General features: G+C 43.5%; 1 protein-coding gene across 1 annotated transcript in view; it reads left to right on the top strand.

Moving 5' to 3' along the window:
• The window catches only part of LOC122814941 (zinc finger protein 850-like), a 476,075-nt gene that overhangs the window by 348,229 nt on the left and 106,315 nt on the right, over positions 1 to 21,531 (top strand). Inside the window, exon 9 of the mRNA XM_044087202.1 lies at positions 2,091 to 2,094. Within this exon, the coding sequence (XP_043943137.1) occupies positions 2,091 to 2,094 (4 nt within the window). The remainder of the gene's footprint in view (positions 1 to 2,090; positions 2,095 to 21,531) is intronic.

The raw sequence follows: 21,531 nt of genomic DNA, 5'->3' as shown, positions 1-21,531 counted from the left end.
GCCATACAGAATCACTAGTCACACTACTGTTTTTTGCACCATACTGTTCAGCTTCTTTAGTTTTATTCTGTCAAACACTGCACCTGACACTTTGTGTCAGTTAGCTGCAGGACCTCTTATTCTAGATTTGATCTTCTCATTCAGTGTTCCCTTCTCCTCAGCCTCACCTCCCAGATATTAGAAGCTAGTAAGCTAGTGTGTTATTTTCCTTTGTGTTTCAGTTGTCATTTTTTTGGTTTCCCCATTTGCTGCATGACCGTTGTCTTTTCTATACAAGTTTTCATTCCATTTTCCTTTAGTTTTGTATGCCAGGTCCCTGCCATTTGCTGAATATCTTATTCAGAATCTTCTTGTTACTACCACATTCTCTGTTGCTGATATGCCAATACAATCTGTTCACAATTCTGATTCAGCTCAGTATGTAGTACAAATTACCCAGTATTTTCATTGACATGCACAGAAGTCATTGGATTTGAAGAGAGTCTAACTGGGCATTGCTAGACATTAAGGAAGCATATCATAAGGTCCCAATAATTTGGCCTGTCTCGTGCTGTCTAGAATTGTCAGGTTGGACTTTTCTCATATTCAGTTTCTTCATTATCTGTCTCTCTCAAAGCTTTGAGTTGCTTGTACTACATCCTGATCTAAATCTGAACTGCTAATCTCCTGTCTTATTTCCTGCTATTCTACATGTTCATTTACCAGTCACCCTCTCTTACACTTTCATGCAGTGTGATAGGAGTTTGATACATCCGCACTACCTACACTTGTGGTGGTCTCCTTTGTTTTTGTATACTGGCACTAGAATGCTTATTCTGCAGTTGTCTGGGTCATGTCTGTCTCCCCACACCATGATGAGTACCCTTGGGTACCTTAATATACCTAATATCTTTGTCATAACTGCTCCAAGTTTGTCTTGAACTAGCCACTTTCCCTGACTTCATTTTCCATACTACTTTTCATAGTACTACTGGGGTAGGTTTTCTCTTATTGTTGGCTATGTGTAGCAGTACAGCTTCTGTGGGGATTTCTTAATTAAAAAGCTTGAAGTACTCCTTCAGTCTGCCCTTGATGCCTTTGGAATAGTGAGTAGATTGCTGTTGGCAACCCTTAACATCTGCCAGCTCTCTTTTTTTTTTCTTTATGCTGCTTTGCCGCAACCATCTCTTTAATATGCTCTCTAAAGTATGACCACACCCCCGCACCTTGCTGTGCTGCACTGTCACAATGTCAGTATTTGAAAATTTAACCCATGCAGCTTTTGTAGGAATAGAATCTATAGCCATCTGATCTTCCTTGCTTAAAAAGCATGTGCACTACCTGCTGAACCACTTGATAATCTCCTGAGTATATGTCCAAACATAAATTCATTAAGGTATAGAGTACTGCATCAAAACAGACCTGCACAGCCAGTTTGCATACAGTATCCAAGTTACATGTCTCCCTGTATTTTCTGCTTAAACTTTATGTACTGGCATCACTACTTTTTGGCTTGAAATTTTTTAGAGTTTTTAAATGAAGATACGACATGTGTCCGAGACATAATAAATGGTGTGGTGGAAGATATAAAGAGAGGATGAAGGATAGTAAGTGGAGATACAAAGGATAGCAAGTGTGGAGGAGGCGCAGAGATGTTGGCTAAGCCATAAAGTACAGGTTGTACTGTTGGCCCTATTAAGGAGTAGATTGAATGGGCAGGAAAATGAATGAATGAAAAAAAGAGAAGGCACAGACTGCTGTTTTTCCCATTGTCGTGAGTGTATTTGTTTCATACAAGGTCGGAGAGGTGTGTAAAGGAGCTTAATATCTGGCAGTTGGTGTAGATGGTTAAAGCTGGGAGCTATACTTCCTGTGGTACTAGTTTTGATTCCCTCAGGTCTCATTTGTCTACTGTGTGACCTTGAGCAAATCGCTTGACCAGATAATGCTTGAGAGTGGAGACAGGGAGTTTAAGCTGGGCTTCTTATTGGTCTCCTGGACTGCAATTCTAGTGATTACCAATGAACATAAGCAAAAAGATTGTCTGTTTCTTGTCAGATTTGTGATGGTAATTTATTCTTTTTATTTTATTTTTTTTTTACATTTCTCAGTGAGGTAAGTGAACTGGCCTGAGGACCCTTTTCAGACATGACTCAGGCTGTAGGCAAAGGTTGGCAACACGCACAAAGTTTTGCAGTGAGCTGTATTGTGCTACTTGTGGAAACCATGAGTTAACATGAAAACAACTTTTATACAAATGAAAGTGTAATAGTAGTTACAGCCATTTAGTAGTTATAGTTTAGGTACTCAATACTTTGTGTTATACGTGCATACATATATACAGAGTGACACAGCATTTACTAAATTTTGGGGGTAGGAAGTAAGAGACAAAGAAGGTGGGAGAGGAGTAGAGGGTTTTAAAGGAGGGAAAGGGTGAATGAGGTAAGGTGTAATGTGGTAGGTGAAGTCCAGCTGCATTGAATGGCTGAAAGTAGTGGGAGAGTCATGCAGATGAAAGGAGTAGGAAGCTAAAGATCTAATAAAGGGTGGTAAGGTAGGGAAATCACTTTCAGTACTGATGAATGTAAATGGACTTTGTATATAGAGTTGACCTCAAGTATTGGGAGCAGAAATGATAGTGGAACAGAGTTCTCAACCATATCAAATAAAGTTCATCCCTGTCTATATTCAAGTGCAACTTGGATTTATGGATGGGAAACACAAATGTACCTCAGGACTGCCCCCTGTACTGCAAATGGACAGAGGCAGCTCCTAAATGCTTTATCTCATGTGTGGGTCCACTCAAATTGTCTGTAGTATGATCCCAGTTTTCTTATTAGGTGCAATATATAATTATCAACCATGGAATGGGATAGGTTAATTTGAGCCCGAAAAGGGAAATTGGATAGGCTTAAAGTGTCCCATAAAGGCAGATAGCCTATTACTTAGGCTTGGTAAATATTGAGTTAGGCAGTTGTTGAAGAGTACTGCAGAGTAAGAAAGGAAGACGTATCAGGAGCTTTTTTGTTATAAGTGGACCTCTTAAGGATGGATTGCCAGTAGTTGAATGTAAAAGTTAGTGTAAGTTGGTTTGATTGCTCATTATTTGGAGGCATCTTTCTCCCAATAATGAGATACAACAGAACCATCACCTGTTAGAGAGGGAGGCAAAGTGACAGTTTAATATAATTTGCAGTCTTGTAGTAGGTTCTGAAGTCAAAGTTAGAAATTGGTAGATCTTGTTGAAGCTTTGGCATAAATGTGTCCTTGATAATCACAAATTTGGGTTTTGAGGTTAGGCGCACTGTATTTTTGTAAACTTTCTGCAGGTTGGAGGTGGTGAGGTTGGTATGGAATATTAAGATTTGGATTCAGCCATAGCACAAGATAGCAGCAGAGTGCTGTGTTGGTGATGAAACATTTGCGGGGCCTTGTAGGGTTGGCAAGTTGAACTAAGGCTTTTTGTTGTATCCATGGTCCGTGTATGTACTTCGCTGGTTCTCCCTTGTAGGCATGAATTGTTATGCTTTGCTGTAATGGTCAAGTGTGTGCATCTTTGAAGCAAGATTATTTAGGATTCCATTTTCTAATAGCCTATGCATGTTTTCTGAGATGGTATGGAGTGGTTTGACTTCACTGGTATGCTGTTTAGTTGACACCAGAGCTGAGTGGAGTGATATTTCAAATGCTTTCTACACATCAGTAAAGAGATTACCTTTGACCATTCCTAGTTTATCAAATGCTCTCATCACAGGAGTACACAAAAGTTTTGTCCTTGCCCTGCCCTACATTTTTTTCCATCTTCATCAATAGACTGCTTGTAGACCTTCTAAACCTACTGATCATACTGTACACAGAGGTGTTAATACATATGTGTAGCCCTTCCCATACAAAAATTCAACACCTGCTACAATATGATCTTCTATCCCTTTCTTATAGGCTGCATTCCAATGTGCTCCTTTAAATCCCCAACAAGACCAAATCCTCCTTTAGTAAGGAACAGTTTTTCACAGCACTAAAATCCTTGAACTGATGGGCTTTTAAAACCCTTCCACATAATGATGTGATAGCTCTGTTCAGCTTGGTGTTCCTTAACATACTAAAAGCACTAGCTCCCTTATGACCCAAAACAATTAAATCGAATGCAGTACCCCGACTTTCAAAAAGTACTAAGTTGCTCATGAATGGGAAACACAGCCTGTAAAAAAACGGAAGCAAGTTAAAACCATAGCTGCTCATCAGTACTATAAACATCTCAAGAAACTCCCCTAAAAATCAACTCAGAGCTTCTAAATACTATATTATTATGCAGGCAGCCGATTATAACCATCTCAAAGCTTTATGACCTACAATCAACCAGCTGTTAAAACCCAGTACACTAACACAACCTATGCCTGCTTCATCAAACATACTATTAGCTTAGCCAGCGAATTCAGTGCCCACTTCATCCAAACAGTAGCCTGCCTTATTAAACCGTCAGCACAGGAAGACACAGGTTCATCTGCTCTTTTGTAATCCCCAAAACATAATTACTAACCTTTAAAACCTACCACCCTTGCCCCCGATAACATACCATCTGAGTACTTAAAAATTACTACTGATGCCCCAGCTTTTCATATCACTATCCTAATCAACCACTCCATCAATGAAAGCTATATCCTAACTCTATGGAAAAGGTGCTGCATTCATCCTCTCCTTAAAGGATGAAACTCAGATTGGCTCTCAAACTTTAGGCCTATAGCCATCCTGTCTCCACTTGAAAATTCTGGAAATGTGTATCCAGTCTCAACACCTCAGTTTTTCATCTTTCTCACTGACAACTGCCACCTTTCCGCTACACAACATGGTTTCTGTCCTTTTCATTGTACATGTACAGCTCTCCTTAGTTTTATAACATCTGATATGATGTTGTCCTTTTCATTTGTTCAACTGATGGGTTTGAATCTGAGACTCTGTTGCTTCTACCAGATCTTTGCACTCAGGACTCTGATGTTCCATCCAATCAGAGGGAAGCAGCAACATTAGAAATAAAAAAGATGCTAGTAAAAGGAGTCCGAGTCATCTGAGAGGTCCCCCCAAACCAGGGAGGATCCAGGACCTATTCAGGATTCTTCTTGGTGTCGGAAAAGACAGGAGACTTGAGACCAATTCTGGGTCTCATCAAGCTAAAGTTCATGCAATATTTAAGGTTACAGATGGTCACTGTTCAGTCCATTTTGCTTGTACTGCAAAAGAATGATTGGATGTGCTCGCTGGATCTTCAAGGTGTGTAGTACCACATCAAGGTGAACAGACACTCCAGACGATGTCTACGCTTCCAATTGGGAGACTGTCATTATCAGTTCAGAGCATTGCCTTTTGATCTTACCACAGCCCCTAGGGTTTTCAACAAATGTATGGATTCATAGTGTTTCCATACTTGGACAACTGTCTCCTATCTGCCCCAACTAGGCATCAACTCCTATAAGCAGGGGACTACTTGCTCCATTTGTGCATCCATCTAGGCAACAGTTAATTACAACAAATTGCAAATCACACCTATGCAGAGTCTGGAGTTCATAGGTGCTCGTCTGGACACAATCAGATAGTCTCCCTTTCTCCTTCTTGAATCCAGGCACTGAGGTCCCAGGTCAGGAAAGTAATTCAAAACTCTTGTCTGCAAGCTCAACTAATTTTGCAAGCCTTGGGATCCATGGCGACTGCCATCACCCTCCTTCCTCTGGCCAGGTTTCACTTGCGAATACTTAAAAGGACTGTGTCAACTCAATGGTCCATTCTTCAACATCCTTTAACTGCTACAGTCAAGATCACACAGGCATGCTAAAGGTGTCATCTTTAGTGGATTCATTTGAACGAGCCCATGGAAGGTCATCCATTTGTTCTTCCCCTGTCCTCAGCCACAGTGACCACGCAGGTCTCCCAGCTGGGGTGAGGGGCACTACATGGGAAGGACAGTCCAAGATGCGTGGTCCTCTGAAGAGGCCACAATGCATATCAGTGTCCTGAAAATGAGAGCTGTTCTCCTAGCATTATAGGCTGTACAAAATGCTTTGCCATCTGGGACAATTGCCATTCAGATAGACAATATGTCAGTGGTCTGGTACATTGACAAATGGGGAGGAAGCAAGTCTTATCCGCTTTGTCGAGAAGCAATGAGTGTGTGGTAATGGGTGATCTCTTCCAGTTGCTTTCTAATAGCAGTGCACATTCCTAGGAAATCCAGTGTAATTGTGGACAGACTAAGCAGATCCATTCTGATGCCTCACGTGTGATCTCTCAATGTCAAAGTGACTGTCAGAATTTTTTGTTGATAGGGCCAGCTATGCTGTGATCAGTTCACCTCTCCCCTAAACAAATGCAGCAGGTTATCTGCTCTGATCCCTTCAGTGGGAGAATCACTGAGAGATGCTGTAGTCCATTATTCCCTCCCCCCCCCGTCTCCTTTATGCTTATGCACTGCTGCCTTTCATTCTCAAATTTCTGCAGAAAGCATTCCCGTTGAAGTGTACAGTAATGAAGTCTGAAACTTGATGAAAAGCGCTTAAATAAACTTGGATTTTGCTGGTGGTCTGTTCTACACGCTTCTTTCATCCAGTTGCTGTCTTTGAGTAGTTTCACTTTGTTTTTTTCTTAAGACTTTTCAAGTAAGGGAGAGTATATGCTTTATCTGTTGGATGTGTATAGACAACTTCATTTTTATCTCCATAGAACCAAAGATGTCAAGAAAACCGACCAGTTATATGGTTGAGAGATTTGGCAAACCAGTCTCCAAAAGTTAGTCAGTTAACCGTTTGGCCAATGTATGTCCTTTGTCTATGGTAAAGAAAAAAAATCATTGCCTAAGCCTCCCAGAGCTCACTCCACAAGGTCTGTGGTGGTCTTGTCAGCTTTTTGGTCAAGGGCTTCCTTAGATGATATTTGTGCAGCTGCAACTTGGACTAATACTCACACGTTTATTGCTCATTACAAATTGGATGTGGTTTCCAGGAACAGAGCAGCCTTTTGCTGTGCTGTACTCCTGAATATTCTTCCATGAGGGCCACGCAAGGTTCGAGTAACTAGGGACTGTGTCCCATCAGTTGAGGAGTGAAGGATGAAGACATCAGATAAAAATGTTGTATACTCACCATAACATTTCATATGCATTGCTAATTTTCATTCTTCCTGCCCCCAACCCTTTGCTTCTGGAAAGACCTAAGAGGTTTCACAGGAACATCTGTTCCTTGTTTGAGCTGCAGCTTAATTTTTCCTTTCTGTCTTTGTAATTTTTTTTTTTTAACAGGTTGTCCCTTTATGCCTAGGGGCAGCAAACTGGATCTGAGGTATGTTGGGTTGGTGAGCATTATGTAAAGGGAGGAGCTCGAGAGTTTTGGATCTGAAGATCTGGTAGAAGTGGATGAGTTATTTAGAAACCCTGCTGCTGATCCTGAATCTATTTCACAGGGTCCAAAGGAGTTAAAGCCTCAACAGCAAAAAACCCTACCCCCTCTGACAGATATTCAAGGGCACTGGACAGATGGGGGGGGAAAAGGTTTATACATCTGCAACCTTGGCAATCAGGGCCTTAAACTGTCAATTTCATATGCTTAAGTACCAACAACATGTTATGGGATTGCTGAAACAGAAAATGATGTTGATTTCAGAATGTGCAGAAAATAAGGAATTGCAGGAATTATTGCATGCAGCCGAACAAGTTGGAAAGCATACTTTGCAATGTGGTTTTGATTCATTAGAGGCCTCCTGCAGGGCTGCAGTTTCTGGATCTGTGATTAGGAGGCATGCCTGGTTAAAGGAACAAAATTTGCCTGATCATGTTAAAGCTAAACTGCTAGATGCACCTTTACAGCATGATTCTCTGTTTGGTATTAAGGCAGAAGAGGTTTTAAAGAAAATGGAAGACAAAGCTAAGTCTATGCAAACTGTTAAAGACTTCTTACAAGTACAGCCACCAAGATTCAATAGACACTGGCCTACAAAAAAATTGGTCCTTTCCTGTGTCGGACAGAGCTCAAAGGGGCAAATCCAGACGCCCTAAGGGTTCCAGATACTAGGCGCAAGACTCATACAGGTCAAAGCAATGGGGTGCATCCACCTCCAAATCTGGAGGAGATAAAGCACAAACCTACAGAAAGCAATCCCAATGACTTCCCTCTGCCTGCACCAAACACTTATCTTTTGGCAGCACCCATAGGGGAAACATTAGCACTTTTTGCTCAAAATTGGCAGTTAATAACCCAGGACAAGTGGGTACTAAACATCGTATCACAGGGATACAGATTCCATTTCCACTCTCTGCCAATGACAAATGGTTAGCCAGATCTGCCAAAAAAACAATGGGCAGAGGTACAGAAATAGGTTACATCCCTCAAGGATATCGGGGCCATTCAGACAGTACCAGAACAGGAAAAAGGACAAGGTTTTTACTCAAGACTGTTCTTGGTATCCAGAAAGGACAAGGCCTGGCGGCCAATACTGGATTTATCGATTTTGAACACATACCTGGACATTCCAAAATTCAAAATGCTCACCTTGCAACAGCTTCTGCCCATGCTGGGCAAGAATGCTTGGCTGGTGACTTTAGACCTAAAAGAGGCATACCTGCATGTCCCAATAAAACAGTCGTGCAGAAGATACCTCAGATTCAAGGCTGGCTTAATGCATTACCAGTTCACTGTGCTGCCCTTTGGCTTATCTACTGCGCCCAGGGTCTTTACAAAGTGCCTGGCACCAGTAATTGCATTTTGCAGACAAAGAAGTATTCAAATATATCCTTACTTGGACGACTGTCTCATTCAAGCAGAGAACAAGGACACTCTTCTACGACACCTGGCGTTTGTGAAAAGGCTTCTAACATGCCTAGGGTACACAATAAATGAAAAGAAATCACAACTGGTACCCTCTCAAAATATAACATTCCTGGGTGCAAGCTTGAATACAACTGCCCAAATGGCTTGCCTCACGCCAGACAAACAAAGGCAACTGACTACTTACTTCAAACTGATGGCAACAAAAACCCAATCTTCTGCAAGACAAATTCTGCAGGCTCTGGGCTTCATGTCATCCTGCATCCTACTAATTCCATATGTAAGACTTGCATATGAGGAAACTTCAGTGATAACTAAAAAGTTAGAGTCATCATTCACACAGTCTGGAAACAATGATTCCTCTCATCCCCTGCCTGCAACAGGAGTTTCTGTGGTGGGCAAAGGCCTGTCACCAAAACATGGGATGGCCCTTCACTCTACCCCCTGCCAGCCAAACCTTAACAACAGACGCATCAGATTATGCCAGGGGGGCCCACATGGCAGGAAGATGCATTCAGGGTATATGGCACCAAATCAGATGCTTCTACATATCAACCAGAAAGAGATGCTAACTGTTCAAAATGCCCTAACAGCCTTCAAGGACTTACTTCATCCAGGACAACTACTGATAAAGACGGACAACACCACAGTCATGTGGTATATAAACAAGCAAGGGGGCACACACTCATACCCCCTTTGCAGATTAGACATGGCACTGTGGGACACAGCTTTGACCTACCAAGTAAGTCTTCAAGCTCAATTCCTGCCAGGAAAACAAAACACTCTGGCAGACGATTTAAGCAGAAACCTTATAGCTCCTCACAAGTGGAAACTAAATCCACAAGTCTTCAGCATGATAGCAGAGAAATGGGGGAGCCCAGACATAGACCTATTTGCCTCCCCTCTAAATTATCAACTGAAAAGATTCTGCACAAGGACTTATCACAGACAAGCATGGAAAGTGGACGCCCTATCCTTCAGTTGGAAAAACCCATCAGTTTACGCCTTTCCTCCTCTGCCTCTTCTACTCAAGGTCCTCCTAAAAATCAGACAAGAGAAGCCAAAGATGATATTAATTGCCCCGGACTGGCCCTGCCAATACTGGTACCCAATCCTAAGGAACTTGTGTCAATACTCAGCTTGGACCTTGCCTCAAAAACCACAACTACTGTCCCAGCAAAACAATCAGATCCTGCACAATCGACTGCAGACTCTGAACTTGGCAGCATGGCTAATCCTGTAGTCATACAGACGACACCTCTCAGTAAAGCTGTGATGGATGTCATTTTGGAAGCCAGAAGGCCTAGTACCAGAAAATCTTATGCTGACAAATGGAAGAGATTCTGTGCTTGGAATCAAGCACAAGGAACTGATACAGCACAACCACATATTCCTCAGATATTAAAATACTTAACTGAGATGCTGGACAAAGGCCTATCTTTCTCATCAATCAAAATCCATGCCTCTGCCATTTTGGCTCATTACAATACAGAGCCAACAATCTTTTCTCATGCTTTACTAAAGCAATATCTTAGAGGAGCCAAAAATTTAAGGCCTCCTAGAAGATCACCATTACCTGCATGGGACTTCAATTATGTGTTGGAAAAGCTCACCCTGCCTCCATTTGAACCAGCTGCTACCGCTGATATAAAGTTCTTATCATGGAAGACAGCTCTGCTACTAGCAATTACTTCAGCAAGAAGAGTTTTAGAACTACAGGCCCTCATGGCTGTAGAGCCTTTTATCATATTTTACCCAGACAGGGTGTCTCTGATGACAAATCCGACTTTTATGCCTAAGGTCGTTTCCATTGTGGCTCTTAACCAAACAATTCATCTACCAACTTTTTATCCAAATCCGCAGAACAAAGGGGAGAGAATTCTGCATTCCTTGGATGTACACAGACAACTAAGATTCTACTTGAGCAGGACTAAAACTCTAAGGAAAACAGCAATTACTAGTGTCATATGCTGCAGGATCAGAAGGAAAGGCTATTTCAAAGCAGACAATTTCAAAGTGGATAAGCCACTGCATCCGTTTCTGCTACTTACACCATGGCAAACCTTTGCCCAAGGGCATTAGGTCTCACTCCACCAGGGCTGCAGCTACTTCAGCAGCCTTTCTCAGAGGAGTACCAACCAAGGACATTCTAGAGGCTGCTACTTGGAGTTCTGTTCACACCTTTACAAAGCATTACCATTTGCCTCTCTACTCTAAGTCCAGGGCAGGCTTTACCACTGCAGTGCTGCAGGGCCTTATAGCCTCACCTAATGCTGTTTAGCTCCAGCCTCCCAACCATAGCTTTGGGATTCTACCCAAATGTAATGACTGCAACAGTGAAACATGAAGAACATAGTACAGTTGTGTACACTTACCATAAATGTAGATGTTTGAGTGTATTCACTGTTGCAGTCCAGGTTACCCTCCCACCATACCCCTGTCATTCTACAGTTTATCTTTCCTTCTCTATCTTCTACAACCTATGTGGTGTATTTGCTTGTAGAGGAAGGCAAAGTTTATTCTGATGCGATGCATGCATATATAGATATATACATATTTAGAATATTGCTACCTTTTTGGGGGCACCTGACATCGGGGGCAAGAAAAACTAAAGAAAATGGCGTCGGCTGCATGTTTTATACCCCTGACAACCTGACATCATGGAAGAGAAGACAGCAACCGACGTAGGACCCAAGACTTTGGAATTCAGGCCGACTAGGTCAGCTTGCCAGCAGATTACCCAAATGTAATGACTGCAACAGTGAATATACTCGAACATCTACATTTATGGTAAGTGTACACAACTGTACTTTCTATGGTGCTCAGGGCCACCCAGGACTCAAGTAGCTGGGGACTCTGTCCTATCAGTAAGGAATGAATAAAGATTTACAACATCAGATATAAAGAAGTTATGTCTTACCATAACGTTCCATCTGTGTTGTAGATCTTTATTCATTCATTACTTCTCACTCTCCTTCCCCCTGCCTGGACTCCTGGTAGACTTTAGGATCTCCTGTTTAAGGTATTTGCTCAGAAAGAGCATCCTACTGCCTCCTACTGTCTCTTTTATTATCTCTATAATATAGGGGTGGGCAAACTTGATCTGAAGAGACTATGAGAGGGGCATTATGGGTAGGTCATAGCTGAGAAGTTTTGGTTGGCGAGAGTTTGGAAACGGCTGAGTCGGTTCCGAGGACGGAACCGAAGTCCTATCAGTAATTAATGAATAAAGATCTACAACACAGATCTAACATTATGGTAAGACATAACTTCTTTTTTTTATTTTCTGACTAAAAGTTGTATTCCCCCTTTAAGAAACCTGGTATTTTTGCAATATCAGAGGTTTCTTGTCATGGACTGCTATTTTTAGAATAGGACTTTTGTAGTATTTTAGGGGCTAACTTTTTAGCAAATTTTCTGCTTTTGAGAACTTTTAGTCGTTTCTGCAGTTTTAAAGATCAGGAAGTGTTTTACAGGGCAGGAAATTTTTTTGTTAAATACTTGTGTACTCTTTGGCAGCATACCTGCTGCTTTTTTTCTGTCTGTGCACTTCATAAAGGGCTCTGAGTTCTAACAGGGATTTTGTATGTACTGCTTGTGCTTTTGCTTTAGAAAAGGGGACTCTAGGGGAGAAATGTAGGTGTGTGCACTGCTTATGAGCACTTCTCTAACAACTGCCTTTTGACCAACACTTTCCAGCAATGCTTACTGGCAATCAGGCTTTTTCCTCGGCTACAGCTTGGACACCTCAGTCTTGCTGGTTGTTCTCCTGAGATACACATAAAGAAGATGTGTCACAGTAAAGAGCCCTTGCTATCACTGCTGGCTCACAGTGCCTCACCTGTTAGTTGGTGAGAGTGTGGTGGCTATCTGTTGTTGTTTCCTCTGGTTAAGCCTGGACCAGGGGTCATCCATATCCTCTGCAGTTTGTGTCTGAGCCAGGCATGAGTGAACCATCTTCTTTGAGTCCGGGAGATAACTCTAGAAAGTTCCTCTCAGGGTAGCTGAAGAAAGACACCTCCTGCCAGAGATGAAGTGCCATCCCCGCAAAACAAAAGCAAAGAGTTAGACTTTACAAACAGACACCCATGTGCTTAGATAAGCAAAAGTGATTTCCTTACCTTAGCCAGGAAGTTATTACAGGCTGTTAATCTTGGAACTCTGAAATCATTACTAGAATGCAATCCTAATAAAGTGATTCCTTTGGAAAGTGTGCCAGAGGATTGTGACATTGACAGATGAGGATTTTTTTTTTTTTTGCCTGGAGATTCCCAAGCCCAAAACTCTGATTTTAAAGAAAGATGGTCCTCTCAAGTTCCCTTGAAGGAGTTTTTCTTTTCAGAAATTGTTTCCAGAATGTGTTGTCTTTGTGGGAACAGGTGGATGCTCCCCCTGAACTGAAGAGATGCTGATATGTTGCAAGTGGTTGTGCAACATAATGCACCCATTCCTCTTATTTTCCTAGCCTTGAAGGATATGTTAAATGCCACCTGCAATAACCCTGACTCTACGTTCGTTCCCCAAAAAGACTGACTTCATAAAAAGTACCTCAAGCTAACATCTTTTGCCTTTATGCACAAGAGAAGGTTTACTATTGACTAAAGGTCTGTGCCCAGTAGTTGAAGAGGTAGAAATGGCAGTTGGGTCAGGTCTATGGTTATGGCTCTGTCACGCTGGCTGTCTCATACATGTTCTTGCTCTTTATTGCACAGTCCCACTGGCTCTCTGTCTCTCTGTCCATTGCTCACGTTGTTGCTCTCTCACTTTCGCTGTTTGTTGCTCGCTCACTATCGCTTGTTCTTTCTCTTGCTCTCTGTTTCTTTCACTATCACTCACTGTATCACTTGCTGTATTGCTGCCCTCACTCTCTATTGTGCACTCCCACTGGCTCTCTGTCTCCATTGCTCACTCTGTCTCACTCTCGCTGTCTGTTGCTCGCTGACCATCTATCGCTTGTTCTTTCTCTTGCTCTCTGTTTCGCTTGCTTTCACTCGCTCTATCACATGCTGTAGCATTGTCTGTCACTTTTGCTCACATGCTCTCACTTTTTATCGCACACATGCCAGCTTGTGCCCTCATGCTGGAACTCTGTCTCTCGCTCCCTCAAGCTGGTGCTCTGTCTCTCGTTCCCTCACACTGGCATGCTGTCTCTCTCGCTCCCTCACACCGGCATGCTGTCTCTCTCGCACTGGCATGCTGTCTCTCTCGCTCTCTCACACTGGCATGCTGTTTCTCTCGCTCCCTCCCACTGACGTGCTGTTTCTTTCGCTCCCTCTCACTGGCTTGCTGTCTCTCTCACTCCCTCACACTAGCACGCTGTCTTGCTGGCTCCCTCACACTGGCTGTATGTCTCGCTGGCTACTGCTGGCTGGTGCCCTGTCTCACTGGCTCGTGCCCTGTCTCACTGGCTCCTGCTGGCTGGTGCCCTGTCTCACTGGCTCCCGCTGGCTGGTGCCCTGTATCGCTGGCTCTTGCCGGCTGGTGCGCTGTTTCGCTGGCTGGTGCGCTGTCTCTCTGACTCCTGCTGGCTGGCGTGCTATCTCTCTGGCTCCTGCTGGCTGGCGCACTGTCTCTCTGTGGCTCTTGCTCGCTGGCTCTCGCTGGTGTACTCTCCCACTCGCTGGCTCCCACTGGCACACTCTCTTGCTTGCTGGCTCTCGCAGGTGCACTCTCCCCCTTGCTGGCACACTCACTGGCTCTCGCTCACACTCTTCCTGCTCACTGGCTCTCGCTCACACTCTTCCCACTCGTTTCCTCTCACTCGCACTCTTCCTGCTCGCTGCTGGTGTGCTCACTGGCTGTCGTTCGCACTCTTCCCACTCGCTGGTGCACTTGCTCGCACTCTTCCCGCTCACTGTCTCTCATGCCATCGCTGTTGCATTGCCTTGCTTGCGCTGTCATGCTGTTGCTCTCACGTTGTCTCACTCTGTGCTCTTGCAGGAGCTCACTCTCAGCACTCACTTTCATTGGTGCTTGCTTGCACTGTTTCACTCTCAGCACTTGCACTGTCTTGCTGTAATTGGCCCTCTTGCTGACACTCTTCCTGGCGCTTGCTTGCCTGTGTCACTCTTGTTGGCACTCGCATTGTCTTGCTCTTGTTGGTGCTTGCTTGCATTGTCTTGCTGTTGGCGCTTGCTTGCACTGTCTCACTGTTGGCACTCACTTGTACTGTCTTGCTCTCTGAGATCTTGCTGGCCTCACTTGCATTGCCTGTCTCTTGGTGCTTTTGCTGGTGGTCACATGCACTGTCTTGGTCACTTGTATTTTCTCATTCCCATTGGCGCTCTGCAGTGTGGTCTCTCTCACCCTGGTGCTTGCTCTTTGCCTTTCACTCTAACACTCGCTCTCTGGTGTATGCTGTCTCTCTCTGGTGTACCCTCCCTGGTGGGCATGCTCACTGTCTGATGCTCCCCTATCTCTCGCTCTCTCTCATTCTTGCTCTTGCACTCCCTCCCTGGTGCGCAGTCTCATTCTCTCTTTCACTCTGACATGCACTCCCTCTGTCTCTCATGCATGTGTGCTCCCTCTCTCTTGTGTTCTGGCACTTTTTCTCTTTTCTGCTGTCTTTCTCTATATCACTTGCTGTCTCTCTATATATATCACTTGCTCTCTCACACTGTCCCTATTGTTTCTCACTCTCCCTGTCTGTCATACACTTATGTTGTCACTTCCTCTGTTGTGTATTTGTTCTGTCATTCTCTCTGTTTCTGTCACTCTGTCATATGCTTTCTCTTTCATGCTGCTGTTCACTTTCGCTTTCTCTCATTCAGTCTTTTGCATGCACTCTGTTGCTTGCTTTGTTGCTGTTTGCTTTCTCACTGTTTGCTTTCTCACTGTTTGCTCTGTTGCTTGCTTTGTTGCTGTTTGCTTTCTCACTGTTTGCTCTGTTGCTTACTTGCGCTGTCACTCTGTCGTTCACTTTTTCACTTTCTCTCATTGTGTCGTTACTTGCACCTTGTCATTAGCTTTCTCGCTGCTGTCGTTTGTGCTGTGTTGCTGTCATTCACTTTCTTGATTTCTCTCTCTCTCTGTTGTTCCCTTTCTCTTCTCTGTCATTCGCTTTCTCTCTCTGTGTGTTTGCCTTTACTCTGTCACTCCATCATTCACTTTATTGTGTTTGCTTGCTAGCTCTCTGATGTTCTTCGTGTTTCACTGTTGCAGTCATTACATTTAGGTAATCTGCTGGCAGGTTGCCCTCAGTCGGCCTGAATAACAAAGGCTTGGGTCCTGCGTCGGTTGCTGTCTCTTCTTCCATGACGTCAGGTCGTCAGGGGTATAAAACATGCAGCTGACGCCATTTTATTCAGTCTTTCTTGCCGATCGGTGCCCAAAGCAAAAGCAGTTTGCAAGTGCCGGTCAGCCGACTCCTGAAATTTTTGCATTCGAGTTTCAGAACCGAAGTCTTCAACTAAAAGCTAAGTACCCCATTGTGGAAACTTTTTCTTGCTCCTTACCGATGTCAGTAAAAGTTAGTAATTGCATTACTTGTGGGAAGCAAATACCTCATAAGGATTTTCATTGTGCTGTATTCCTTGCCTAGTCCCAGATCATAATATGCCTTGCTGTCTGTTTTGTGCTAGATTTAACCAACGCACTATTAAGCATTGGTATATTTTTGTTCAAAATATTTTGGATCCAGAATTAATTACCCTGAAATGTCGTCAGTTAGCAATCCGACTGCCGGAGTTCACAAAAAACGCAAAGAAAAAGACAGACAGACGGTCGAGGTCCAAAACCGACGACTAAGCTTCTCCTAAGCCAGTCGCCGTTTCGCCGGTACTCAGTGAGGCGCTTTTGCAGCCCCTGATAGGAATTTTCTATACCACCCTATGAGGATTCTGATGCAGAAGAATCCATCCCATCTGCATCTCCTCCTGAGGATTATTCTTTTGGAGAAACTTTGCATACTTTAAAGGAGCATTTTTATTGGGAGAGTCAGGATTTCTCTGAATCAAAAAAGAGGTTTAGGGATTTCCTTCTTCCTCAGCATAAGCATTTGGCTATTTCTCCTGTATTAGACATTGTTGATGATATGTTTTCGGAATCAAGCATGGCTCCTGATTCCCTACCTCCGGCTCCTAGTAAGCCAGACAGATATTACAGGGTTCCTGACTCCCACAAATTTATTTTCAAAAAATCCTACTGCTGATCCTGAAACTATCTCACAGGGTCCCAAAGGTGTAAAGGCCTATACAGCCAAAAATCCTACCCCCTCTGATAGAGATTCCAGGGTGCTAGATAGATGGGGAAAGAAAGTTTATACATCTGTAATCTTGGCAATTAGGGCCTTAAACTGCCAGTTTCATATGCTTAAATATCAACAGCATGTTATGGACTTATTGAAACAGAAAATGATGATTTCTGATTGTGTGGAAAATAAAGAATTACAGGAATTATTGCATGCAGCAGAACAGGTTGGAAAGCATACTTTGCAATGTGGTTTTGATTCCTTGGAGGCCTCTTGCAGTGTCCTCAAGAAGCCACTGGATCTGGTGATTAGAAAAGCATGCCTGGTCTCCATGGAGCAAAAATCTGCCTGACCCATGTTAAAGCTTAAATTGTTGGATGCCCCTTTACAGCATGATACTTGTAATAAGGCAGAAGAGGTTTTAAAGAAAATGGAAGACAGAGCTAAATCTATGCAAACTGTAAATTATTTCTTACAAGTACAGCCACCCAGATTCAGTAGGCACTGGCCTACTAAAAATTGGTCCTTTCCTGTGTCCACTAGAGCCTCTCAAGGCAAATCCAGACCCTCAAAAGCTCTAGATACCAATCGCAGGGTTCTTACAGGTCAAAGCAATGAGGTGCATCCACCTCCAAATCTGGAGGAAACAAAGCACAACCCTACAGTAAGCAGTCTCAATGACTTCCCTCTACCATCACCAAGCACTTATCTTTTAAGCAGCTCCCCTTGGGGGAAATGAGCACTGCGTGCTCAAAATTGGCAGTTAACATTACCCAGGACAAGCGGGTATTAAAACATAGTATCCCAGGGGTACAGATTTAATTTCCATACTTTGCCAATTCCAACGAGTTGGCTACAGCTCTGCCACAAAATCTACGTGGGCAGAGGCCTTCAGAAAACAAGTTATGTCTCGCCATGGATATGGGGGCTATTCAGCCAGTACTCAGAACAGGAAAAATGACAATGTTTTTTGTTCAAGACTGTTCCTGGTACTCAGAAAAGATAAATGCCTGGCGGCCCGGAGCATTGACTACTCTACTAATCTTTTGGAACACGTTCCTGGACATTCCAAAAATTCAAAATGCTGAGTTTAAAACAGCACTGCTCATGGCTAAGCAGGAACGCTTGGTTAGTGACTCTAGACTTAAAGAGGCATACCTGCATATCCCAATAAGGGAATTTGGTGAAGAAGATACCCTTTGCTACAAGGCAGGTTTTATGCATTACCAATTCTCTGCACTGCTCTTTGGCTTATCTAACACGGCGCCCAGGGTCTTTACAACGTGCCTAAGCACCCAGTATACTGCGTTTTGCAGACAAAGAAGCATAGAAATTTATCCTACCTGGACGACTGTCTCATTCTGCTAGAGAACAAGGACATTCCTTCTTCAACATCTGGCATTTGTAAAAGGTTTAACATGCCTTAGGGGTACACAATAAATGAAAGAAATCACAACTGGTACCTCTCTCAAAAAATTACATTCCTAAGTGCAAGCTTGAATACTAACTGCCCAGATGGCTTACTTACCACAGACAAACAAAGGCAACTGATTCTATATATAACTCTCCCAAACAGATGGCAAATAAAACTCTTGTTATCTGCAAGATAAATTCTGCAGGCTTCTTTGAGTTCATGGCATCCTGCATCTTCTACTAATTCCATATATATGACTGTACATATATGAGGAAACTTCAATGGTGCCTAAAAGTTTACTTGAGTCAACATTGCCCAAGCAGTCTGAAACAACACCCCTATTCCCTGCCTGCTAACAGGAGTTTCTTTAGGCAGACATGTCACCACATAGGACTGTCATTCACTCCTACCCCCTGCCACCAAACCTCAACCATACAGATGCATCAGACTATGTTTGGGGCCCACCTGGCGGAGATGGCCTGGGCATATGGAGCCCAAACAAATGCGCCTGAATATCAACCACCAGAAAGAGATGCTAGCTGTTCAGAATGACCCGACAGCCTTCAAGGACCTTACTACATCCAGGATACAACTACTGATAAAGAAGGACAACACCACAGTTATGTGGCATAAACAAGCAGGGGGTACACATCTTACCCCTTGGCAGACTCAGCCATGGCATTGTGGAACACAGCCTTGACTTACCAAGTACATCTTCAAGCTCAATTCCCGCACAGGAAAACAAAAAACTCTGGCAGATGACCCAAACAGAAAACTTATGGACCCGCACGAGTGAAACTGATCCATTAAATCTTCATATAGAACACAGAAATGGGGAGCCCAGAATAGATCTATTTGTGCCCAAAGTTTTAATGGACAAATTCTGAGAGGGTTGTCAGACAAGTGAGTGGGTGTTGCCTGTGTAGTCAGTGGAAGTATGTCGTCTTCAGTCTGAGAGTTTTCCTTGAGTTGCAAGGTCTTATGAAGTCAGAGGTGAAAAGCGTGTGTGTGCCTAATTGTGGACTGGCCGAGAATGGTCCCAAGTCTAAGGAGAGCTCACGTCTGTCGTGGAGAGTGCCTGCAATCGTATGAGTGTCTGGAAGAACAGAGTGTGTGTGAGAGAGTGCGATGTGTGAGAGAGTGGCGATGTATTATTCAAATCAGCACCTTTTCAGAGAGTCTGTGATGGTGTATTGAAGCCAGTGTGGTGTACTAGAAAATCTGTGTGTAAGGAGAGATTTGTGTTGGACAAAGGAAGGACAGCAAAACCAAAAGTCTGTGTGTGTGAAGTCGTGTGAGTGTTGAGAGAGGCTTTGTTGTAAAAAAGATGTCTCATCTCAGGACTTGTGTGTACAAGCAGAGACTGTGTGTGTGTGTAAAGATAGTTTGTGTGCCAAAAATTGTGTGCTCCCAGAAGATCACCAGTGCTGTGTGGACCAATTTTGTGTCTGGAAAAACCCCTGCCTCTGTGTGACAGAGAGTGTGTGTGTGTGTGTGTGTGGAAACGTATGTGTGTTGGCAATAGTGTGTGTGTGTGAGAGATAGGTGTGTGTAGCTGTGAGCTGTGTGTCATTTTACCCGGACAGGGTGTCCCTGGCATGCCTTCGTTTATGCCTCATGTGAGATCCAGTGTGGTGTGAACTATCTGTGATTTCCATGTGTGAAGTGAGTGTAGGGATTCTGCAGTTTGAGCTCTACACAGACCCAAAAAGTATCAGAAATGAGGAGCAATCTCTAAGAAAAGTTGGAGAAAGTGCCATTTGCTCATGTGGGTGACTGGCTATCAAAGCAGTATGTTCACTAATAAGTGCACTGGCCCCTTCCTTTCAGGTACAGCTCCAGCCTTAAACAAGGCAAACAATATTTCCAAGTGTTAATATCAACTTTAAGAATCAACCAAAGCTGTTCTGATAAAGTGCAAGCTGAGTCTTTATACTTACAAAGCATTATCATTTGCCTCTCTTAATCAGGGAGGTTTGAAACAATGGAAGTTTGGCAGATGTACTGCTAAACAACAATCATGATAGAGTAATCATGTAAAGTATTGGTGTCAATCAAAGAATCAGTGTTGTCAGCTAGATGAATGTTAAATCAGTTGTTCATGTAGGGACGGCTTCCTGTCAACCCTGGGCTTTTGAATATTGGCTAAGGCTCTTGCCACCCCATAGTACCTTTTTAGGAAGGTCAAAAGAAAACCATCCATAGAAAACAAGGAAAAAAAACTAAGGGTAATGCTCTCAATGGCAAAGAAACCTAAATGCATGCACTAGCTGCTCTAAAAGAAAGCAGAATTTTTCGATAGCGTGCATAACAGAAACCGTTAAGGCTCAAGCACCCCACACTACAGTTATACTTACCATGTTTTTGCCCCAAATCGGCACCCAAGGGGGTTCTTATCAAAGATACCCACACCTCCAGGTTGTGTGCAGGGCTTGAGCATCCTTGCCTCAGTGGGCAAAACTGCCTCTCAGTTTGTAGCCTGCTACAGACCACCCTCCCAAACTCAGGAACCCCAGTCAGCTTTCCTGAGAACACTGGAGAATATGAAGGTCTCTCCAAACACCATCATATTGGGTGACTTCAACTACCCAAACATAGACTGGGAGCACTACTCAAGCTCCAACACCCTCGCCCAATGGTTCCTAAAATTTATAAACAAGTGCTATGGAACAGCTGGTCACCCCTCCCACAAGAGGGGAAAACCTATTTGACCTGACCATCACCAACATGGGGACTCTATGTTCCATACCAGAGGTATACCCCTCATTGGTAAGATCTGACCATAAATTAATCTCACTGGACATCCATAGCCCGTCCCCACCCCAGCCAAGAAAACCACGGTGAAGAACTTCTCAAAAGCAAACTTCACACTTCTCAAAACCAAGGTGGAATCCTTCAAAGCCTCCAGGCCAGTGGAAAGTATGGCCCAAACTGCAGAATCCTTTACAAATGCATTTTATGGACACCTACAGGAATGCATGGATTGTGCTATCCCAAATAAAACCAAGACTCACTCCTCCAAAGGCAGGAGACCTGTCTGGTGGACCCCAGCCATAAATAAGCTATACAACAGGAGGAAGCTACTACATGATAGAGCAAAATCCCAAAAAGGGAAGGCATCTCTGATCAGTACTAGCAAGAAACTG

The sequence above is a fragment of the Protopterus annectens genome, chromosome 11.part0, assembly GCF_019279795.1.
Source record: "Protopterus annectens isolate FY-2018-M chromosome 11.part0, PAN1.0, whole genome shotgun sequence".
Classification (NCBI taxonomy): domain Eukaryota; kingdom Metazoa; phylum Chordata; order Ceratodontiformes; family Protopteridae; genus Protopterus; species Protopterus annectens.
This window is presented reverse-complemented; position numbering and strand designations above follow the sequence as displayed.